Raw genomic sequence first — 26,465 nt, 5'->3', positions numbered from 1 at the left:
GAAGATGTACGATTTCTCTTCTTTATAGAAACAAAAACATCTCTAAATATCTGGACAACTTAATATCTAGTTACTTCCAATCGAGAAAGATAGTTCTAGAAAGCAAAGAAACACTTTAAATGGGCTAGGGACAACCTCAGGGTTCGGTGCTAGCCCTCAAGTTTGCGGAACATCCTCTACGACGATGTATAATTCCTCTTCTCTACGGAAACTAGAATATCTTTAAATATCTGGTCAAATTAATATATAGTTACTTCCAATCAAGAAAGATAGTTCTAGAAAGCAAAGAAACACTTCAAGTGGGCTAGGAACTACCTCAGGGTTCCGTGCTAGCCCTCAAGTTTGTGGAACATCCTCTACAACGATGTATAATTTTTCTTCTCTACAGAAACACAACATCTCTAAATATCTGGTTAACTTAATGATGCTTTGTCTAGTGGAATTATTTTTAAAGAGTTTTCTGCTTTTGAAAGATATAATAAGAACATGGATGATACTGAACGTCAAGGGGCGTCACTAACTGTAACATTTTTAACAAGGATTATAAAAATTCTTGCACTTTTAGCTTCGAATAAAGTGAATCAAAAACTGGCTAACATCAAAAATTCAGACCAACGTGATTGGAAAGTAATAAATTAGCTTCTTTTGAAAAGGACTCAATCAATTAGGAGATGCATATGTACATGTGCATTTATTGAGGAATCGCTTCTTGTTATGCTTATTTCAAAGTCTTCCGAGCATTATTCTTAAGCTTGAGAATAAGCTATGCTCCATAGTTTTTGGAAATCAACGTATTTATAATTTTTAATGCATCTAAATGTTCTTGATTTTAGGTCTCTTCTGTTTTAAAATTAGTTTTTTTTTGATAATTTTTAAAAGAATGATAAATTTTGACGTTTCGACTTTTCTTCAAGTCTTTATTAAAATATCTTATTTTGTTTTTGATAAGAATTCGTAGGGTCTTGTTTAATTTTTTAAAAGTTGTCTTATCTTATCTTGTCTAGTTGTCTTTTTATTTATGAATTCTTTGGTTTTAGTTATATTTTGAGATTTGATATTGTTTTGTTGTTGTTTGTTTTTCAATTTATTTTTGAAATAAGTGATAATATCACATGTATCAGATCTTATTTTATTTTGAATTTCGTTATTTAGATGATTGGTGTTGCATTCAATATTACGTAAGATATTTGTCACAGGTAATTCTTTGTCACTAAGAATATTTTGTGCAAAATTTTGATTCTATTTCCTTTGTATTTTCAGCAATAGGTTGTTGTTTTAATATTAGCTTATAAATTTTTTTAATATTTTTTTCTTTGCATTTATTAAAAAGTGATTCAGTTCTTTTTCGACATTTTTCCTTAAATTTTTGGAAAATATTATTAGGAATTATTTCATTTATTTTAACTGTTATGTTTTTCAAATCATTTTTCTTATTTGAGTAGTTGATAAAGACCATTTAGATGTATTAATATATCAAAAGGTCTGAGAAATAAGAAATTTATAATTTTTAAGTGAGTTTTATATTGAATTTCAGTGAAATTATTAGTGATAATGAAATATTTAAAATGTTTACTAATAGAATAAGGAAAGTCAATTAATTCGAAGTACTGCTATGAATATCAAGGTCTAGAAATTATTATATCTGGGTGTGATATTTCTAATGTCACTAAGTATACTTGAATAATTTTATTGCTGTATCACTTTAATCAATAAAGTAATAAGAAAATATTAAAATTTTTGTTAAAACGTGAATATAAAAAATCGCACTTGCTACTATAAATTTACGTGTCACTAGATTTAATTAAAGAGAACGCAGGGAAATTTTTATTATTTCAATTAGTCAAAGTATGATACAATTTTCACTTTTAACCTGCTTTTAATTAAATGAGAAAATAAGTACAATAGATGTTTTTTTATCACAAAAATCGTTCTTTTTTCTAATTGATTTGTTTCACATGTATTTGGTTTGTAATTAATTTTAAAAATAATTTGGTCAAATTAAAGAGAAATCGAGCATTTACAAAACTTGTTCCCGTTTAACTAATGGATATGTCCATCTATTTTCCCTTTCCTAACTGCTTTTTAATAAAAAAACTAGTGACCTCTGTGACCTTCGAATTTATAAGAAGTAAGATCATAATTAAGCTTGTTGTTAACATGTTCATTTGATCAATTTTAAAAAGCATATTTCCATTCTGAATTTGAAAATGGCACCCTCTTTATAAGATATTCAAGCAAATGAAGGTTTTTTTCCACGACCATTATCGAGGTATCTTATGCTTGGCGAGCTTCGAAAATTCACAAAAACAAACGTGTGAAAGCACTATTTGGCTTATCTTGCATTATCTTTTCTCTAATCCGGATTAATGCCAATTTGACAATACATTTCGAAGGAAGCTTGCTGCTACGCTTGCAAGATACCTGAATGTTAAGTGTAATTCACAAGATTTTTTCGAATATTTCTACGGATTTACAACATCCACCATATTCTCTGCAACTTTTCCATCCTTCTTGTCTCAATTTTTATTTAGAAATAATAGAATAATAGAAATAATAATTTCAACGTCTTTATTTGCCTGCACAGCTTGCCTGTCAGGAGCACAGCTGCAAGCTTGTAAATGGAATCCAAGATTTTGGGTATGTGGACGATTGCCAAGTCTCTCAAAGCGTGTAAACGCAGTATTAAATTTTTTTATAATGATTTATTTGGAGATTTGTTTTGGTCTTCATGTTGTGCATGATTCTATTTACCATGTTGCGCTTCTAAAATACGTAGATTGTTCCAAAAGGATGCTTTGGCAAGGTATTGGCAGAATAGATGCCTAACAGTTTCTATGGTTTGCTATGGTCTTAAGATAGTATTCGACGGTGCAATGATCTGTTTGAAAAGCGACCACAATTTCTGGATTTCACGAAAAGTTCCTCAGACTTTTTAGTTAATGAATTTTCTAGATTTCTCAAGGCCTAAACCGTTTTTTGAGTAAGATTGCAACTGATTATTCGGTTTGTTGGGGTTTTGTCCAAAATGCGGAGTGGTAAAGCAGTTTGTACTCTAAAGCTAGCATGGACGTACACTCAGTAGCCTCAATGCCTCCAAGGTTGCTCTATATATAGAGGTGCTTTTTAGTGATGTTTCTATCCAAACAAACCTGAGCACATTTGTTTATTGCTAGAAACTACCTGAAAAGTGATGTGTAATTTTCCTAGTGACATTTTGTTATAAAAATGACCATCCATCTCTTTGCGCTCTAACTTTTCATTGATCCATGATTCGTATACATTCATATATATATATATATATATATATATATATATATATATATATATATATATATATATATATATATATTAATTTCTCATTGTTGTTCAGCTTTAACAATTTCTAAATCTTTAGGTAACCTGCTAGATTCCCCGAGTGAAATTGTCTGGATTATCCTGTAGATGCCGCTAAAAGTCCCTTATTTCAGTATAATGTGATCGAGAGGTATACCACGCAGAAAAACTCATGATACATCAATAAAATTATTAAAAATTTCTACTCATTTCTTTTATAATCGGCTTAGAAAGCAATACATGTAATCAATATATATGAATGTGTTGTTGACCGTAATTTCGATAATGGATGTATCAATTATTATATACCTATCGTAATAATAGCTAAACGCTTAGTTTCTAGAACAATCACCTTTTGAAAGTTTTCATATCGTGCAAGGGAAAGTTGCATAATATTTTTATCTACAACTATATCATGAATTGTTTAGAGAATATTGACAAGTTATGTCATTAATTATTCATTTTTGATCGTCATGTCAAAATCAAATCATTATGTATCATTTCTAAAGCAAGTACTTGATTAGAAGTTGATAAAGTGATTGTATTCTTTAGTCTTACAAACAATAATTTTGCCAAAGAAAGAAAGTCTTGATTTTAGTTTTCTTCTAATTTGATATTATCAATTTTTATCTTTCTAGACACTCAAAAATTTGACGTTTCGACTACTTTCAGTCTTGATCAAAATATTTTGATAAACATCTTCACGATGTTGTTTTTTTCCATTGTTACACCTATCGTAGTCTCACCCAGAGCAGAATCTATTTCAGCTTTTGTATTGGATGGGTTAAAGCCATAACGATGATCATTTTTCTCCATGTTTACAAGTTCACTGAAAACGTTCACTATTGATGGCTACCAAACAAATACTAAACAACTTGCCCTCTTCAAACTTGAAGCATTTGCTATATAGATTGTATACTTTCTAATACATTGGTATTTTTCAAGAAACCACCGCCATCTCTAGGTCAGGCCAAGTACTTTTGAAACCATCCTCCTACATGAATAAATCTTCATATAGTTTGAATTTTTTGGACACATTGTAGCATAAAACATCTCACACTCCCAGGAAGCTTCCCAAATATCTTAAAAAAATTGTAAACGGTGATAATTTTACCTCAAATGTCAGTCAGGCTCATTTGCCCAAAAAGAAATGAAACATTCTATTGGTGTGAACGAGATCTTTCATTCAGCATCACGAACAGAATTCTCAGTAAGTTATGTCTGGTGATATGGCTGGTCAAATAAATGAGCTTCCACGTCCTATCCATCTATCAGGATATGATGTTAAAAATGCCGAACATATAAAGAATAATATACCAACATGTTATAAGAGCATGTCATGTCGAATTGCTAAGGGTATGTCTTCTTACAGAATTGGCAGTTTGTTTCTTGAAAAGTCTAAATATCTTTCTCTATCAACTTTCTCACAAAAAAGTCTAGAATCCCCCAAAGGTTGTTGTGTATCATATTTACAGCTTTAAATTTTGATAACGCCATCTAGCAGCAATAATAAGATTAGTTGAAGTTACTGTAGGTGGGCCGAAGTTGAAACTTTCCATTTAGAATAAATTTTTAATTTCCGTTCGAACGAACCAATCTAATAGACGTTTAAAAAAAAATCTCGCCGTTGACAAATTTCTCAAAATATCTCTGGGCATAAAAAAGATATCAACATGGGGTTCAGGATATTATGATGTCCATTAGTTAACTTTTAAAAAACATATTTAAGTGGAGGCCAGGTTTGTTTTTGTACTACACTCAACAGCAAAAAACCAGACACATATTTTTCTTATTAAAAGCTAATTTTCCGCAATGTGAAGATGTAGGGTCTAAATCCATTGAACTAATCCTTTCAGGACTCGTAAACAATTAGATAAAACTCAAATTTGATTTATTTGTCTTGAAGTTGATTTACCTGTCTGATATATCCTAAACTGTAAGTAGTTTTTCTCACATTTAAATATCTTTAATTTATTAACCAAGCCTTTTCGTGATTAATGTTTTTTTATTTTGGTCCAGAATAATGGCCCCAGCTTCTGGAAAGGCGATTATTTGCTGATCAGTAATCTCATAGGACTCTGGAGCAATGGGGAACTGTTTTATTCACGTATGAGTCTCGATTTTCATCTATACAATTCAGAAAATCGATACAGAGTGTGAAGCCGACCAATGGAGCGATTTGTTCAATGTACCATTCGTGAATCACGGCCTTTTGAAAGAAGATCAGTTATGGTTAGGTTAGGTCCACAGTCGGAATAAACTGATTTTCATGGGGCTCTGACTGCTCGGAGGTACATCGAGGAAGTCCTCCATTTATTGGTGGCACATATAGCCAAAATTGTTATCAAATACTTGGAGCAAGTGGGAATCACAGCTCTGGAGAGGCCTGCAGGATATACCAATATGAGTTCCATAGAGCATTAGTGGGATAATTTACGGAGAGGTGTTAGACGTCGTCGTCCTCCTCCTAGTGATTTAAAGCAGCTCTAAATTGGTCTTCGAGAAGAATGGGATGATTTGCAGGTGGAGTACGTCCAGAATTTAATTTCTTCGATGCCTTAGAGGGCTAGAGTCGTTTGCCGTAATACCCGCTATTAGAATTACATAAATTGTTAGAAAAATGAAAAATAACGTTTTTTAAAAATATTTTTCTCTTTATTTTGTATTTTTTTGTACATAATAAATAAAAAATATTCACTATTGGCAGATTTTGTTTGAATAACCTATAAATTCACCAAATCTTACTACAAATTGAGAAAATTGATATATTTAACAAAATTATAAGACCCAATTCCAAGTGTCCGGTTTTTTCGCTGTTGAGTTTATAATCCTTTCCTGAGATATGGTCGACGGCCGTTCTTAGTTGCCCACCTGGTACATATTCTAATTATAGTATGAATAAACATTTTTACATTAAAGTAATTATTTGTTTCTTTAAGACAATGATATTTATGTTTTTTTCAGATACTAGAAACAAAGGAAGCATCGGATAAGAAAACACGGAAGATATTATCTACCACTTTCATTGTTTCTTCAATTAATATTGTGACAATTGTGTATTGACTAGTGGTGTATTATTCTTTTAAAGTAATGTGAAATTTATAATAAGTGAAAATTACCAAATGATCAATAAACAGTGTTTGATGATCAAAAAATGGTATCTTATGTGAATTTTTCGGTGTTAATCATCTGGACCACGGAATTTTTTGTGGTTGGTGAGTTTTTTTTAAAATATTAACATGAATTATCCATTGAAACTCATATGATAGTATTTATTTTACAAAAAGTAAATTTGCGTGCATAGAAATCGTACCACTGCAAACTTTTGACTTAAACTATATATTTTTTTAAATATTCATCAGATAAAAAAATAAATATGCTGTTTAAAAGACAATTTAATATGCTTTAATGTGAGTATGAGTTTATCAGCAGTTCATCGTTTATATGCGTAGCAACCGGTAAACAAATGAAACGTGTTTATGTGGTGATTTTTGCAACAGACATTTGCATAACATTAAGAAATAGTCACTTTAAAACCGTTCAAGTACAACGACATCTAAAAACATCTGCAATTTATCCAAAACTTACCACAGCTCATCGAGCACGCAAGTGTTTTGCACAGAATCGTCTGAATTGAGCGTTGGAGCAATGGGGATCTGTTCTTTTCTCAGATAAGACCAGAATATGCCATGGTACTGACTAAAGAAGGAAAATATACCAAAGAGCGATTGCTGCTTTGAAGAGCGGAGTGCTTATGGAGGTGATTCCTGCATGATCTGGGCAATTCCTGAGCAACTCAAACCGACTCTATGTCCATTCGTATGCTGTAAGATGTATCAAGTACAACGACATCTTAAAACACCTGCGTTTTGTCCAAAACTTACCACAGCTCATCGAGCACAACTGTGGTTTGCATAGGATCGTCTGAGTTGAACGTTGGAGCAATGGGGATCTGTTCTTTTCTCAGATAAGACCAGAATATGCCATGGTACTGACTAAAGAAGGAAAATGTACCGAAGACCAAAGAGCGATTTGCAGAGAGCTGCTTTGAAGAGCGGAGTGCTTATGGAGGTGATTCCTGCATGATCTGACAATTCTTTGGGAGCTCAAACCGACTATGTGTTCATTTGTAGGCTGATAGATGTATCAAGGACATTTGAGCAATTCATCTAGTGCCTTACGTCGACTATATTGGTAACATGAAAGAAGGAAGGCGATTTATGGGCTATGGAGTGGCCAGCATACATTCCAAGCCTAAAACATTTATGGGCTCTGATGATATGCAGAAATTTCTCACACAAAAATGGGGATGTTACCCAAAGATCTAAACACAACGAGAATCAATTTCTTGAAAAGCCTACATTTTATCTACAACCGAGACGAAGACAACTTGCTCAACAGCAGTACTAGTTCTCCATATATTTTTAGAAAGTATGATTGAAAAAATTTCAGTGAAGGAGCAATGTCGCAGCATGAGATGTTAAGCGAAGAAAAACTCAGTTTGAAACTGAGCTGTAGAAGTAAATGGGATCATAGTACCATACTAGAAATGAACAGAAATACCATCAAATGGTATACGGATGACTCCAAAGCAGCAAACAAAACTGGAATAGGAGTGTACCAAACATTTTGAAAACATGTCCAATCAATTATTAGTCAAGTAGAAATATATGCAATTGAAAAGGAGAGGAATTATCGCAAAAAGTAGATAGTTAATGAAGCAGCCATTACAGCTCTGAGCTCTGATATCATAAGACCCTATCTGGTTTGTGAATTTGATTCTGGATTATACTGGTGTGAAAGGAAATAAAATAGTAGACATATTTGCCAAAATAGGGGTGGATAAACCCAGACAAAATAATAGAATAATATTGAAAATAGGGAAAAGCAGTTACTGGAACAATTTCCAAGGTTTGAAGAAGATTCTCCTAGGAAACTACAATTAGTGAAGATGTGAGTAATCTGTTAACCTAGGTAAGGGCAATCTAAGAACTCCAACAGTCTTGTCGGGACATTGGCACATCAATGGGCACCAGAAGACGCTAGGTTTTCTATTACACAAAGAACCGAGCTTCTATCTACATTTTATCGAAGAGTAAGTGACTAAGAAACTCCAGAGCATTACAACTGGAAGTGTACGGAATAGAAAACGAAAATATTAGGCAGTTGAGGCTACCCCAGTTCGTGCTTCTTAATGAGAAGATCAAAACAAGGCAGCCCATGAAAGGGCTCGGTTGGCGAAATTTTCGAGTAAATCTCAGAGATCAATAAATAGATAATAAACGACGCATAAGAAGAAATTTATGAAGTACTGATTGAATCAGTACAGTTGCAGTAATGATTACTGCGTTCGTGATTATTGTGATTATTGTGGTGCGTTTTCCGGGGAAACGCAAGAATTATCCTGGAAAGTGAAATTGACATTATTGCTTCGAAAGACCAAACCAAGAAAAAACTAAATTGATAAACAATATGGTTAACGCGATGACACTCGAAGGAAAATATGAGGAAAATGAATCCCGATGATCTCATCTGATTTACTATTTGAGTTAAAAAAATTTTTGATCTGTCTTGCATTCGCCATGAACGTTAACAAATCACAAGGCCAATCTTGGGAAAATCTTGGTTTGAATGTAAAAGGTCCATGTTTCCCATGGTAAATTATATGTGGCATGTCCATATGATGGTCGGAAGACCATCTGCGTTATTTGTTTTCGCGCCTGATACATTTTTTATTAATATTCATTATTCTAATAACAAATTGAGCTTAATCAAATCCAAAATCTGATTATTTAGTAATTCTAAGGCAAAATAAAGTTTACCCGGTTAGCTATTTCATTATAAACTGAATGAATAAAAAGAAAATTCTATGTCGACAAAAAAATTTGCATTAAGTATAGGTTTAGTTTGTTTAGGTGTATATCCCTAACCTGTTCTAATATACATCCTTTCTACGGGATTCTGATTACCGCTACTTACCATCTAGATGCATTTCGTGGAATAATGTACACACCTTGTTAAGTTCCCATACAAACTCCAACATCAATAATCATTAAAATTTCAATTCTTCCCCTTTCAGTTAAAAGCATTTCAACAAAACGGGTATACGGGAAATTAGATTAACAATACGGAGTTGTATTTGGATATTTATGACAGTTTTTAACGTCAAATTGAGAAACAAATGGTAAGAATTAATTTTAAATTTCTTCTCTTCAGTCCAGCGGCTAGGATAATTTATGAAAGTGATATTTGGAAAGAAAATACATATAAGAGAAAATTACATGAAACGATCATTATTTTAAGATAAAATTAGTTTTAAAATATTCAAAACAAGTATGACAACGTTGCAACTAGTCAGTAAGTATCTTGACGTTAAAAGTCATCTACATCCTTTACGAAAAACTTTTCTATGCTTATTGTGTAATTAAGTCAAATTAAAAGATATTGTCTTGTAATTTATATGTATTTGGATGCCAAGTCGTAAAAGTTCACTCTTATTATATCGACATCTATAGCTAGGAGACGACTATGGTGCAAAGTTACATCCTAGAAGTCAATTATGTGCCTCCACTCCACTTTCTAAACTTCGTGTTATCTAACCTAAGAAAGAATCGATGATTTGTGCAAAATACCTACAGACACTCAACGGAATAAACTTCATATCTAAGAGCTTTCCCTCGTGGTAGATTTTACCAGGTTGAATCGACACCTACAGCTAGAAAGCGACTATGGTGCAAATTTACATCCTAGAAGCCAATTAAGGGCCTTCAATACACTTTCTGAACTCTGTGTTATTTAACTCAAGACAAAATCCATATTTTGTGCAAAATACCCACAGACACTCAACTTAATGATATTCATATCTAAGAGCTGACATTCGTTGTAGATTTTACCATGTTAAATTGACACCTACAGTTAGAAGGCGACTATGGTGCAAATTTACATCCTAGAAGTCAATTATGGGCCTCCAATACACTTTCTGGACACTGTGTTATTTAACTCAAGACAAAATCCATATTTTGTGCAAAATACCCACAGACACTCAACTTAATGATATTCATATCTAAGAGCTGACATTCGTTGTAGATTTTATCATGTTAAATCGACACCTACAGTTAGAAGGCGACTATGGTGCAAATTTACATCCTAGAAGTCAATTATGGGCCTCCAATACACTTTCTGGACACTGTGTTATTTAACTCAAGACAAAATCCATATTTTGTGCAAAATACCCACAGACACTCAACTTAATGATATTCATATCTAAGAGCTGACATTCGTTGTAGATTTTATCATGTTAAATCGACACCTACAGTTAGAAGGCGACTATGGTGCAAATTTACATCCTAGAAGTCAATTATGGGCCTCCAATACACTTTCTGGACACTGTGTTATTTAACTCAAGACAAAATCCATATTTTGTGCAAAATACCCACAGACACTCAACTTAATGATATTCATATCTAAGAGCTGACATTCGTTGTAGATTTTACCATGTTAAATCGACACCTACAGTTAGAAGGCGACTATGGTGCAAATTTACATCCTAGGAGTGAATTATGGACTTCCACTCTACTTTATAAGCTCCGTGTTATCTAACACAAGAAAAAATCAATAATTTGTGCAAAATACCCATAGACACTCAACGGAATAAACTTCATATTTTAGAGGCTACCCTCGTAGTAGATTTTACCATGTTGAATCGACATCTTCAGTTAGAAGGCGACTATGGTAAAGTTTTGAGATATGACGTTACTCCTGTGAGTATGTCAAATCTGACATTACCACAATAAATCTTGGTGATCGTGTTCTCAACGTGTTGTTATATGAGTACTATTTGAGTTGAAAAAATAGAAAATTCTCGTTTGGTCAAATTTGGAGGTCAAAAAGATTTTTTCGCGCTGGATACCCCATAATCTGATAATCGCTCAAAAAGAGCTCGATTGGTGCAAAGATCATGATAGGAGATAAATCCTGGATCTAAACAACAAAAGTTGTTCACGTACGAAGCACTTTAAAGCAGATGGTTTTTTTTTTAGAATAATTAGACATATCGCCACCGTTTTATTAGAGCAACGTAGAATGGTTATTTATGAATGGTACATTTGCATTTGTTTGCCAGAAATATGGAAACCTATCATTCTCGAGACTAACTATTCTCCACCACAACAATGCGAGCTTCATCAGTTCAAACAAAAACAGACTTTACATTTCTTGTTTGGCACTGTAAAGTATGGACACCTAGTTTAAAACTTGTACATCAAATGAAACGACAATCGATAATATAGTTTCCGTATTATTTTATATTATTTATTTCGACATTATTTATAAGACACCCTCTATAATTTAACGACATCTAGGGGTCTAATATTTCCCATAAAAAGTCCTAGCAAAGTTTAATGTTATTTATGATGGTCCATACCATAATCAAACTTCATATTAAATACCACAGATGTCTTCGTAAAACGAAATTATGAAAAAGTTGCAAAAAGTAACTGAATTAAAGCATAAAAAAATCACGCACATTATTATCGATTGAAAACAGCCGTGGAATTTAATTTCACTTCCTGATAGTGAGACAACATTGAACATAACCGATAGAAATATCCGAGGTCAAGTTTCGGGAGAAATCACAACAGAGATATAACTGGGATATGCTTCAAATATGAGTCATAAACGTCTACATAATAGCTTGGTATGATTCTAAATCGGCTTAGAGATGTTGTTTGCGCTTTTAAAATTATCGTTAATGATTACGTTTCAGTTGTAGGATCAAGTTAAATCCGGAATAAGTTCTTAATCAAGAGATCTAAATCGATTCTAAAGTTGACTCGCGAAAAAAGCAAAAAGGCAAATACTTTTTACGTAGTATTATTTTTTTTATGTAGTGAAACACCTCGATGAAATTCTCATATTTCATATCCGATACTTTAATACGATTCAACAAAACATTCTTTATTTTTTTATGAAAATCTGAACAACAAAATCCGTAGTCGTGTGCCTATATATCTTTTCCTTTGAAACTTTCAGTAAAAACAATAATAACAACGTTATATGGTGTCAGAAGTGGGATTCTTCTTGACGGTTTAATTTCAAGTTTTGGATTTTCGATTGGGTCAATATCATACTCATAATCTTTATAACAGCCTCACCTTCGAAGATGTTATCTTCACATTCATTTTCCTTTAATGTTTTTACCAGTGCAATAAGTTCTTTTCAAAGGTATCAAGTCCTAGAATCGGGCTAACCTTTTCTTCAACTATTTTGAATATAATGATGTTTTCTCAATTTTTTTCTTACAAAGTAGCTCTGCTTCACCTAGAACTACCATTTGATCTTCTGAATACCTAATTAAATTTTTTGTTCAGCATGGTTCCTCTCAGAGGATTCCTAGTAGTCTCTATAATGTTTTGTTAATTGGTGTCCTGAATGCACGTATGGCTTCTAATTTTTCAGGGTCTGCTTCTAGTCCTTGTATTGAAATAATTAATGGTTTTTGTGGTTCTTCTCTATATTTGCATTTATAAAAATGTCATCGATTGATAATCTCTCGTTTTTAAATTTACTGAGCAAATTTGTTAAACTTTCATGGAAGTCTTTTAAAAGAATATCTTTCCCATGATGTAGCAAAAGTTAATATTTCTTGTATTCTTTCTGAAAGTTTAATTTGCCAGAATCCTTTTGTGCAGTCTGATAATGCGAAGAATTTAGAACCTTTAATATCAGATGAAATTGCCTCTATAGTGGTGAGTGTAAAATGACTTCTCAGTATGTTTTTATTTACATATGATGGATCTATACAGATTCTTATTTTGATTTTTTCTGTACCATAGGACTTACAGCAGAGATAGGCTTTGGTTTTATGAGGTCTATTTCACGATTCAGTCAAGTTCTGGCTTTACATAATCTCTTATAGCTGTTTCTGAGTTCGTAATCAAACACTAATTATTTGTAGAAGACAAATCTGGATCAACAAGCAACACCACTAAGATTATCAAGATTTTGTAAAACAATTGAACATATAAATAGACTTGATCTTTAATAATTCTCAAAACAGTAATTACAATATTATTCTCATACCCTTCAATCAATAACATATTTTAGTATATCACGTCAAGCACTCAATTATTTCCTTTAAAAATCCCGAATGATTTTGTCTTATTTCCGCAGATTAAAAATTAATTGCGAGTTCAACTCAAAAAAGCATCGAAATGGAAAAAACGCTTCCACATTTGGTTAAAACTCTTAAAAAAGAGTATTTATCTCAATGAAGAATATTTCGAAAAATAATAACGCCGCGTGTAGTCATTTATAAATATCTGTTTTTATTTGTCTATATCAAAGCTTTAGTATCAACCGTCGTAATTTCACATAGAATCTCTTGTAAAATCAGTATGGGCAGATTTAAAACTATCTATAGTAGTGATTTTTCTCATACCACGGGGTACTAACCCCCTTAATACTAGGGAAGATCAAATATCCACTTGGGTTTTGCCTTCAGAGAAATAAGAGACAAAATGATCGATTATAACAAACCACAGTATTCATGTTTTGTAAACGTAGAAAAAGCATTCGAAGGAATGCAGATCTAGGATATTATATTTACATTTTCTTTAGGCAATATCAATTCCGTGATACTTCAAGCAAGTGAAAGCATATTTGAGGTAAACCAAACTCACGTCAGAATTTATACTTACCTAGTAGGGAAGATGATGAGATTCTCTAAGGAGTATCATCAAGGATGAAATTATTAAAAAATACGTGAAATTAGCGGATATATAATGGGCGATTGAAATTCTTTGTTATTCCGACGATTTTTCCGTGTTTGTGGAAAAAGGAAAATACCTACAGAGGCTCTTAAAACCTTTCAATACAACAAAAAAGACACTCAATATACATCTATAACTACATACATTATAACGACATAAAATATATTATTTGAACTCTATAAGATTTTCCATATGTCTTCAATTTTTATTTGCATTTTGAATCCTCCTCTTCTCATTCAGTTGATTCTTATTGTTTCAGGTGTGACTCATCCAACCGTGGAAATTCCGTGGGTACATCCTTCTATAGAAGTTCTAGATGAAATCAACGATGCTGAAATTCTTAAGGCTGTTCAGTCGTCTGTTAGTGAATGGAAGAGAAAACGAGAATTAAAGCGGATTACTAATAGGTATTTTTCATGTTTTAAATCCCATTTTCACTATCAATAAACGAAAATCAACTTTGAAAAGTTTCATTCAGATATTAGTCGTAGTTTTGACTGATTTCAATATACTTGGAACACTCGAGACTGAAGTATACTTCAATTTTGCATCAAATATTTCAATCAATAAATGATTTAAAAGATTCATTCTGCATAACTCACCAATGAGAAAAGAAGATGGAAGTTGGGCACGAAATAATAAGTAAAAAGCAAATAGTTTCTTGAAACTTTTGGAAAAAACCTTCTAGACCAATGAAGGTGATGAAATACAAGACTGGAAAGAACCAGAACAGGAGAATTCGATTGCAAAACTTACTTCTCCAAAAGAAATTTCCACAGAAATTATCACTAACATAAATACAAGGAAAACACCTGGATTTGATCTTATCACTGGGGATATACTGAAGCAACTTCAACGCAAAGCTATAGTCAAATTAACCAATCTTATTAATGATACGTACCTAAGCTGTGGAAAGTAGCAGCCCTTTCTGTTTGTTGCCTGTATTGTACGAGAAATTGCTTCTCTAGAGGTTGAATCTCATCAATTATTTCGAGTAAAGTATTCAACCATCGATAAAGCTTATAGCATCACAGACGTACTCGAAAAGTCTTTGGAGAAAAATAAGTGCGCTTTTCTGCTTTCCCAATCGTGGCCCAGGCCTTTGAGTTTGGCATTAGGGCCTCAAACAGTAAGAAATATACTCTCATCTAACAGAAATAAAAGCAGGAGTGCCTCAGGGTAGTGTACTAAGTCCGATACTCAATTTAAGAGGTATACCAGCGATATACCAAACCTTGAATAGATATTACAACATGGACCATTGTGGATACCAGATCCTCGACAATGTCAATTTAGTGATAAGGATCAAGCTGTTCGAGTTCTATTAAATGACAATGTTTGTTGATGAGATGATCATTTTCCCCTTCGGAGAAGATCTATGACCTATGAAGAGGCTAGTATTGAATTACAAATATCCATAGACCTGATTAACACCTGAACTAATAGATAACGTATCGAGTTATGCCATGTCAACTTTATCGAAACCAAAATATCCTAGTTAAAATAAAAATGCTCAAATTCTAACATAAAATACCAATAATGCGAAGTATTTGGGGATGACACTGGACGCTTGACTTCGCTGGAGAGTCCACGTTTGAAGTAACAAGGAACATCGTTAATACACGTTTGTATTACCAAAACAATGATCTTCATTGGGACCTCAATGTATAAACTGTTAACCAGACTATAACCAAATTCACCAGTAGCCATGAAACCAGATACTACATCATAAGAATAGGAATTTAGTGACGAGGCTTAATAGGATTAAGCCATTAGAGTTATTTTAAATAACGGTGCTAGATGTAATGTATATTACTAAGTAGGGGCCTTATGATTTAAGAATTCCCACGTTGGTTGAGTTAGGTAAGAAAAAGATTGCTTATTGATCTTCATGATCAGATTAGAATAACTGGTAAATACTCTACTTTTTTAAAGAAAAATTAATCCTAAGCCTTTCTACCCTTGCGGGTGTAAGACACGTGTGTAGTCGAGCTATGATGTAGAATCACTTCTCCAAATTATTTTCAATTCATCTACATACATAACTTTCCTAACTTCCTCATTCATTGTTTTTCCAGGTTTCTTGGTTACTCCCATTCTTGTAGTATGTTTAAATTATCTTCTACTTCATATTTTGTCACTAGATATTTACTGTTTGATATTCTCTTCTCCTTAGATATTTTATCTCTATACTCTGTATCTTATTTATTTGGCTTTGTGGGGTGGTGCATGTTTCTGCCCCAAAAAATGTCTCGGTTGTCTCTGTCTTTACCAGGAAGGTATTTTTGATACCTTTAAAGAATTTTCCTGCTGCCCTTGCTTTTTACTTTAGGTCATCCTCGATTCTTTCATCTTTATCTTTAATTAATGTCTTTATTTTCATCTCATATATGTTGATGCTTTCAAAGCTTGCCCGAATATTATCCTTAGTTCTTTAGTTTAGATCAGCACCAAATTAAGTGGTGCTTAACTTACATTCCTGTCTTGTAGATTGTTTAGAAAGTCGTTTTGGCTTTTCACCTATACCTAGAAGATGTTTTGTACAACACGCTACATCTAGTTGTCTCTATTCCTAAAGGAGCTGCTTTTATGGCTGCTCGTAGAATATTAAGTCGACCTCCGCCACGCCTATAGTTCTAAGTTGGCATTTGACGGAGCAGTGTCCTGTCAAAAGACGCACCAACAGTTTGAATCCCTGTCTTATGTTGACATTCGTATCTTGCTCGTTGTATTGTAGAATCCTTTGATTCTGTTTATCGTTATTTGGTTAACTTTTCCGTTTCTGAGGATCTACCTATTGTTCTTCGTCTACCTTATCGAAAGTCTTCTCAAAGTCTATGGAACGAAAGCGCGTCTTTCCAGATTCTCCTATTGTTTTTTCTGATATTTCTTTCGTGCCTATTATCTCTCTATTTAGTCTGAAGGTTGCTTGCTTCTGTACTAAGTATTTCATCCATTGTTTCGTCTTTTCTCGCCTCAATTTTTTTAATAGCTTCTGTTATATGTTATATGTATCGTTATGGGGACTTATTACTACTTCTTCATTGATAGATTCAGGTCAATGATGGCTCTAGCACTTTCATTTCCAGCTGTTTCCTTCACTTGTTTATTCGTTTCTTTGTTATACTGGAATCCAATATAGAAGCTATACTCCTGCAGTTGATAGAGATGTTTTTACTGAATACACTGTTAACTACACCACCACTACACCAATACAACACAACACCAACACTACACCAAGACTACACAACACCAGCACTACACCAACACAACAAAACACCAACACTACACTAACACAACAAAACACCAACACTTAATGTAGTGGTGGTGTTGTGCTGTGTTGGTGTAGTGTTGTGTTGGTGTAGTGGTAGTGTGAACAGTGTATTCAGAATGAATTTCGTCGACGGTTTCAGAAATTCCAACTTAGAGGTGTTTTTATTCTTTTATTGTGGTGGTAATAGAATAACTTTTATAAATTTATTAGTTGATATGGGGGACCGAAGGGTGACGTGTTAGTTCTACGCATGTCGATATTTTATTGTCATATGTCTGTTCATTGTGTATTTTATCGTGTCGAAGACATTTTGAGGTTATGGTGACTTCAAAATAATTCTTTCCCAATTTGGGATGAAACGGTCAGCTATATAAAAAAAGAAAATAGGCAACGTCGAAATACGTTTCTTCTTTAATAATATATTATTGGATAGAATTTATATTTTTTTGGCCTATACTCATTTGAAACACTGTATTTTTATTATTGATATCGTTTTTCCAAGATTTTGGGCCTGCTCCCAGACTAAAATGAAATATCGGCTGAAAAGCTTCAATTTGCATAATCCAATTCCATTTTTTTGATTTAAATAAGATTGAGCAGTTATTTCATACCAGATATCTTATTCAAATTCATGGAAAATAAATTTGTTCGTATTTTTAAGGTAAACAAATGAAAAAAAAAAATGTGAATAATATAGAAAATAATTGGAAATGTCTGGGGGATACAAACACCAAAAAGCCTTCAAATTAATGTTTTAAGTAGCAAGAAATGGAGATAGTTACAATAGATTTTCACGGAAAATTGGAAAAAATGAACTACTAAAAAATAGAGGAAAGCTCAAAGACAAGTTCGTTGGGTGCTTAATTAAGTTGAGCGAGCAATTGAAGGAATAGAGAATAAAAATTAAATTAGACTATTTGAGGAGTCATCTCGACTATCTAGCTCTCTATACCTACATCTAAGAGCTATTGCTATATTATTTCCAAAGAAGGCTATTTTTTCGACTTTTCAAGGTGTTAAAACTACTCTCTTAAGATAGTTGAGCCTTTTGCTAAACCACATTCGCAGAGTAAAGGCTCTGTTGCTTTCATAGGCTGCTTGTCATCTTCTACCATGCTCATCATTTAAAGTGCTATTTGACCCATGAAAACAGTTTAATGTCATTTTATATATCTCGAGATGTTCCTCACACTTCTTACTTGATTCAGATATGAATATTTTGGATTATTTTATTCCTGGAGTGAATTAACACTGATACATCATTTGGTCCTTTCCTATCAGTTTAGTTCTTATTGAAGTAACATCTCATGTGGTCACAGTAGGGTTCTGGTCCAAAATATAGAGAAATACTTTATTTCTGTAAGCTAATGCTTTTTTTTCACACTCCGACGCTAGTTTGGATGTGTACTTGATAGCTTCAAGAGCTTTAAAGATCGTTTAAATAACGGAAAGAAATAATAATAAATAAAATCCACCATTGGACTTGAGAAAGCTGCGCGAAACAAAAGAATAATGGACTGAAAAGGGAGAACCAGCTCCAAAGGAAGCAAAGACAGTTCCATCTGCAGGCGGCATGGTCATAGCATCGGTTTTTTGGGAAGTGCGTGAGATAATTTCCATTTCATTTATGGCGAATATTATATAATGTTGGAGCGAAGAAATTATGCAAAATCAGCTGCATTTGAGTAAGAAGAAAATGCTGTTTCATCAAGACACTGCTCCAGCTCACACATCCGTTATTACAATAAATCAAATTGATTAATTAAAGTTTGAATTGCTATCTCGTGCACCATATTCGACAGATTCAGCCCCCTCGGATTATTTTATGTTCCCAGAGCAGCTTGACGATTTTTTATTATAAAAAGGGTATCGAACGTATTGAACATCTTTGAGAAAAGTGATTGTGGCTGAAAGGAAGTTACGTTGAAATGTTGTAATGGTATATCGCCTCAATTTTCTGAAAAATACTCAATTCATAAGACTTATAAACTCTTCTCAGGTTATAGGAGGACCAAAAGCCATGAGTATGTTCTTTTTTGTTCCGTCTGTACATAGAACGAAATTAATTGTTTAATGTCATTATAGATTAAAAAGAGAAGATATTCCAAGTGCTTGCTATAAGGACGTAGGATGTTTCGAGGCATCAGGACCATTTCAATACCTAGATACTATCCCAGACAAACCGGATGATATAGGTATAGAAAACTGGTTTGGTACTTCAAAATTTTACTAATACCCACTTAACAGGTACGAAGTTTTTGATGTACCCAGGTAGAAGAAGGCGAAAAAGAGGATCACCTCCCGCTGAAGTGCCATTTGAAAAATTAGACGAAGCGTTCGAATGGGCCAAAGACGGATTCAATGGTAGTTTACCAACGAAAGTTTTGGTTCATGGTTTCGGTAGTGATTGTAACTATATTTGGGTGTACGAGATCAGAAGTGCTTTGATGGCTATTGTAAGTATCTTAATTAAATAATTCAATTGGGTTTTTGAAAATTTTTTTTTGTGATAAATGGAAAGATTATATATTAGTTTTATAACAAAACTATTTTTTTTTCGCAATAAATCAAAAGTTATTTCAAAATAAAATAATTTTTGAATCCAGTACCGAAGACATGCCGACAACTCCCGAACAAACCAGAGCGCGTGTGACGTCATAATGTTAGTTTTCACTCATTGCAGTTGATAGAAAAATAATAAATACAGTGTTTTGATCTATTTAATTTTGTTGTCATTATTAAATATTTAATTTTATATTAAAAATGTCGAACCTCAAAAGTTATCGTTCTTGTTTTGTACCATTATGTACGAATACTACAAAGGCAACTCCTGATAAAATGTTTTTAAATGTTCCCCAAGATGTCAAACTTCAAAATAAATGGTTTCAAGCAGTGCACCGTGATAATCCCCAAACAAAATCGAATTATTTTTGTTGTGAAGATCATTTCGATGTAAGTATTTCTTAATACCATTTTTATTAATTATTATTTATCTAAGTATACAAATCAAATAATTATTATATATTTAAGTAAAATCATAACCTTTAAAATCACATCATTTCTGTTTTTTTTTCTAGTTGAAAGATGACATGGAAAATTACATTTATTATACAACGATGGGAGGTAAAGCAAAGATTAAAATTGATGTGGTACCACACAAGTTTGACTGTCAACCTAATCGTAAAAGACAAGGCACTACAACGGTTCTTAGACCAGCTGTAGAAAAACGACGGAGACAACAAATCATTCAAGAAATTTTAAATGAATCTTCAGAAAATATGGAAATTGGTAATCCTCTAGAACCAAACATTGATGCCGTATCAGCCAGTACTGTTGAAAATATTGGAGTAGATTTTGCTCCTTCAAATGAAACACCTGGCCAAAAGGTCACTGTTGAAACACAAACTAATATTAACCACCGTACTGTTGCTGTACAAGTAAATAGTCGTGCTAAGTATCGTAGCGTATCAGTTCAATGTAAAATTTTATCAATCGGAATCGATGAATCCTGCTCAACAATTAAAACTGGTAGCAACATCTCCAATAAAACCATTGCGTCAAAAATTACATCCAAATTTATTGGAAGATACTCAGAAAAGTTTGCCTTCAATCTCCTGTGAAAAAATTTGAAATTTTGAAAGTCACAAATTACTTAATTAACGATAATTTAAAAGCGTATACTGGTGTTCCTCAAGAATGGAATGTGGTGCTAGAACGTATTAGTGTAATATCTAATATTGATATTACTAATATAAAATTATCTTTGATGAAAATACGAGGCCAAGATACTTTGGAAAGATTAGGTGAACAGTTTGGAATGAGTGTCAGCAATGCTAGTATTATTTTTAATAAAACAGTTCCTGTATTGGCACATTTATTAAAAAAACTCGTTTATATACCGAAGTCTAGTAATATAAAAAAATACTACCGATACCATTTAGAACTTATAATCATGTGATTGCTATCATTGATGCATTTGAGATACAAATTGAAAAACCAAGTGATCCGGAGAACCAATCTATAACTTGGTCAGAGTATAAAAAATGTAATTCTTTAAAATATTTAATATCTTGTACACCAGATGGCTTTATGGTCGAATTTCAGATGAACTATTATTCCAAGAAAGCGGATTATTGGAAGAGCTACCCGAGGCTTGTGCTGTCATGGCTGATCGAGGATTCAAAAACATTGTTCAACTTCTTGACGATAAAAATATTGAATTAATTCGATCACCTTTAGTTGATTCTGGAGTAAAATTATCACAATCTGACGTGTTACAAGGCAAACGAATCGCTGCTCTACGTATTCATATAGAACGTGTTATTGGAAGAATAAGAGAGTTTGATTTTCTAAAACCTCATGCGGTTGTTTAACAGATAATATTGTTGCCATTGCTGCAGCACTTGTAAATTTACAAGCGCCTATAATTTCTACTTAAGTTTAAGAGTATTTGTATTATAAATTAAATTACTAGGTGTCTGTTCTATTTAAGCTAATATATTTATTATTTATTGTAAAAATACATCAAAATATAATGAATAACATTAATTAACTTTGTACAGATTTTAATAATTTTGGAAATATATTTTTGGACCAAAATACTTGACTATTTTTAATTAGAGCTTGTGTATGTGCATAATCATTTTTTAATGTAAATAGTTTTATTTTCTTCAAAATGTGGATCAGCAACACAAAAGATACCTTCTTTTTTACCAGTCAATAACATTTGTAGTTGCATTTGGGCATTACACTTCAAGCTGACTTTACCTTTTGGTAGAAAAATATCCAATGATTTATGACTGGTGGGACATTTTACTTCAACAATGGCATTGCTTGTCATTCCATCAGGAGATGCTGCAAAAATCGGATGACTACGTACTAGATACATCCCCGGACGCGTTATTTTTACTCTTAATTCTTTCTCAAGAACTTCGATTACATCTTTTTCTAACTATTTTTCTCGTGTCATAGCGCTTGTCTCATGAACTTTACTTGCACCAATGATTTGTTGAAGTAGCGAACCATTATTACTTTTACAATGAGCAGCTTCATAAAATTTTTATACAGTAATGCGTCCATAACGAAGTTCTTGCCAAATTGCGCATTCACTTTGCTGCTTGGTTAGCTGTTCAGCTTCTTTACCCACATCTTCTGCCATTTCAGTTTTAGAGAATTCCAAAAATTTCTCTACTCGCAAATCAATATTTTGATTAAAATCCAAAATTAATCGATGTAGTGATAAATTGTAAGCTTTTTTGAATTCTAAATCAAAATTTAATTGCCCAATTCGAGAATTTATTTGTTGATTTTTGGCAAATTCAGCAACTTCTTGTAAAAATGTACTATTATCCGGAAAATTTTCAACAGGAGTAGTAGAGGTTTTTTTGTCAGTTTTTCTGCTTCAATATATTTTATAACTGTACTAATGCCTGATAATCGAGATTTTTTCCAATAGCAAGCGACTTCTGTTGGTGTCGGATCTTCACTTCTACGATGGGTCCACATAAGTAATGCTAATGCATGTTTGCAACCACCCGTAGACACAATATAAAAGATTATTATTGCTTACAACATCAAAAAACTTAAATTTAATAGGAGTATAAATTATCTGCTGAAGCTGCACAGTCATGGCAATGAACATCCTGAATTTTTTTTTGACTTTTCATTAAAGTTAAAATAACTGAATAAGCTTTACTTCGAACTCGGTGTTCTGGACATACCCGTCCTTTTACAATACAAATATTATTTTTACGACTTAGTTGAACATAACCTATAACTTTGTCGCCGTAACTCTCACGCGATGCTCTACAATTTATGAAATAAATAATTATATTTAATGTAATGGAGAATAAATACTTAAATATTTTCATTAATTATATTATTTTTTAACAGACTTACCTTGATGCCTTGGCACCTCGAACTTAAAATCGGTGATCATAAATATATCAACATCAGGAATATTATCAGACTTTACCTTAATAAATCCTTTATCACACATAGCTAATCGAAACCAACTAACAACTCGTATTTTAGCAATAACTTTTCAATATTATTGTCTAGTCACGTGTAATAGTCGTAAACGCTTTACTGTTATTAAATAGCTATAACATTATGACGTCACAACTATGGTGACCAATCATGGCGCGTTTATAGTTTATAGTGATTTTTATTTAAATTTCATCAATTTTTAATTGTTTATAATTAATAGAAAAAAAAATTTTTAAAAGTTTTTTGCATTAAATATCAATATTATTAATAATAAAGTTTTAAAATACATAAAAAAAATCAATAATTTTTTTTTCAAAAACCCAATTGCTACGTCGTGCACCATATTCGACAGATTCAGCCCCCTCGGATTATTTTCTTTTCCCAGACTTGAAACAATGGTGGAGGTTGTTCTGTATATGGAAATTTTATTTTATTTGCATCTTTATTCAGTGTCTTTTTTAGTTTTTACAAGTTTTTGTCTACAAATTGTTACAATTTTTTGTCAAGAAACTTTCTTTCTATCTCTTTAAAAATCAAACATAGAATTGAACAAACACGAATACAAAGAAAAACGGAAAAAATCTCATTTCAAGCATTTCAGAGTTTTCCAATATTTCGATATTTTGTGAACTGAATCAACTTTCAAAAACTATTTTCTTCTGTACATTTTTATAATATTCGTTTTGAAGTAGAATGTACTAAAAGAAGAAGCAATTAAAAGAGGGAATCAATGATTTTTTTGCTATTTAACTAAGTGTAATATACAAAAAAGGTGTATTTGAACAAGTGAACCATATAGCGACTCTCTTGCCTCTTCCAATCAACAAAAAACCGCGTGTAGCTCAAAATTAGCAGGTCTTTATATCATTAGAACCTCTTTTAACTCTTTAGATAAAGTTTAGTTTGTGTCCACTAAACAGCTTCAAACCACGCTTAACCGCTTAACTAATTCTAATTAAACATGTGTATATTCCAAATGAAATTACCAATCACTGCAGTGATCGTTGGATTGTTAAATCAATGGAATCAGTGACTTCTAACTTTACTTTACGAGAACGTTGTTTGTACGAATATGTCGAGTCGAAGATCATCATATGCAAACTTTTACACTTTTTTTTGAGAAACTATTTCAATCGTCAAATATGCGATGTGTTCGAATTTTTGAAACCCTAGTCCTTTCAACTCTTCGTGAGTCTCTAGGAGTTGTATTTGAAACAGTCCAGTATAAATTTCAAATGACTCCATTATCATCTTTTATATCTTTGTTGAAGAATGCTTTATTGTCAAAAAAACGTATACAATTTGTAGACTACACCTCGTAAATAACTAAAAAAACAGACACACAAATAAATAAATAGATACACAAATAAAACTAAATATAAAAATGGACTATACACATAAAAAATACAATAAATAACGAAATTATTATTGGAATACTAGACATTTACAACTTTCTAGTAAATATGCCTTCAAATTCCTTCGAAATGCGGGAAAATATTTATAGATTTGATTTCAATTGGCAAATGATTGTGCATTTTTTTCGTATTGTACAGTATTGAGCCTTCATCTATCTCTAACCGTGCTCCGCGTTCCTAAGTACAATGACCCTAATGAATTAATATTTTGAATCGTCTAAAAACTCTCAGTTTAATCTGAATTAATATCTAACAGCTCCTTTTCGTAGTTTGAAAATTCACTTAAATTGAGTCTCACAACTCAATAAGTCCATAATAAACTGTGATTAATCCTCATCTTAGCTCGAAACAAGTAGCATTCAACTCTTCAGATAACGATAAATTACAGATTAAATGACGTCATTTGATTCGCATCATAATTAAAGGATTATTAGGTCACTAGATATGGTCCTATGAAGTGCCTTGAGGTCAGGGATGCTCCAAAAGAAATTAGTATCGTTTGTAAAAAGACATATTTTACCACTGATGTCTAGATAGGCAACTTCATTGATAAACAATAGAAATAAGTTAGATCCCAGTACTCAGCTTTGAGGCATCTTCCAATACTTATTTGAGTGGATATGATGAGTTTTTTCATTGTTTCTATTTTTTTTCCATTATCATATAATGTAACACCTCACCTCTAACGTATACAAACTCAAAGATAATTACCAGATGTTTTTAGTTTGTTATATCTTCATTTTCCTCGCAGGTTTACTTTAAACGATTTCTGAAATACGAACGAGAGGCATTTTTATCGATAAACCCGGTACATTTAAAAGGATAATACATAATCATCCACAAGTTCTGTGGAATAGCTTCAATCGCATTATGGAAAAGAATATTTGGATGCTTATGTTTTAATAATGATTAATTTAGTTATTACCATCGTTTATATTAATTTACCACTTTTGCATTTTACAGGAAGAAGTTAATATAATTTGTGTTGATTGGAGTAACGGAGCTTCTCTACCAAATTATTTGAAAGCCTCAGCAAATACAAGACTTGTTGGTAAACAATTAGCATTGTTATTGAGAGGTCTTGTTGAAAAAATTGGACTATCATTAAAAAAAACTCATATCATCGGTTTCAGTTTAGGAGCTCACATTGCCGGGTTTGCTGGATCAGATCTTGGAAATTTGAGCAGGATTACCGGTAAATTTATTCTTTTTATAGCAAATACAACTTAAGTGGCAGCATACGTATATAGTTAACACCCTTACAAACATAAACAAAATTTTATCATTGCATAATCGGAGCAGATTCTCAGAATTGTATTTACAAGTTCTTGATAATCTTGAGCAGGGAATCCACCCAAATTTCTCTAAGATCGACTACCAATACTTTCACTGATTCTCGCACTTCTCCTCGATATAAAATCTTCCCCCAAGTAAGAAGTTTTTTCTTCAGGGGTAAGTTTTATTTTTATTTTCTCTTTTAACATCTTCATGTTGAGATTGGAAGATAATCCTAAAGTATATCAAAAATATTCTTAGACGATCTACTATATCTCAAATTTAAAAAAAAATTGTTTGTGATAAGTAATATACGAGGTCTGGCTATTAAATAATGAGACTGCGCGCCTAGAGGGCGCCCTAGACGGGTGGGGTAAAAAACGAGTAGTTCATTGGGTATCTAGATATCTT

General features: G+C 32.5%; 1 protein-coding gene across 5 annotated transcripts in view; it reads left to right on the top strand.

The window, feature by feature from the left end:
* Window positions 1-26,465, top strand: part of LOC130894953 (uncharacterized) — a 59,029-nt gene that overhangs the window by 10,809 nt on the left and 21,755 nt on the right. For all 5 annotated transcript variants that reach the window (XM_057802018.1, XM_057802021.1, XM_057802017.1 and 2 more), the window contains exons 2-6: window positions 6,298-6,548; window positions 14,362-14,509; window positions 19,462-19,571; window positions 19,624-19,832; window positions 25,743-25,974. In XM_057802018.1, coding sequence (XP_057658001.1) covers window positions 6,488-6,548; window positions 14,362-14,509; window positions 19,462-19,571; window positions 19,624-19,832; window positions 25,743-25,974 — 760 coding nt within the window. In that variant the 5' untranslated portion in view covers window positions 6,298-6,487. The remainder of the gene's footprint in view (window positions 1-6,297; window positions 6,549-14,361; window positions 14,510-19,461; window positions 19,572-19,623; window positions 19,833-25,742; window positions 25,975-26,465) is intronic.

Source organism: Diorhabda carinulata, chromosome 6, assembly GCF_026250575.1.
Source record: "Diorhabda carinulata isolate Delta chromosome 6, icDioCari1.1, whole genome shotgun sequence".
In the NCBI taxonomy this organism is placed as follows: Eukaryota; Metazoa; Arthropoda; class Insecta; order Coleoptera; family Chrysomelidae; genus Diorhabda; species Diorhabda carinulata.
This window is presented reverse-complemented; position numbering and strand designations above follow the sequence as displayed.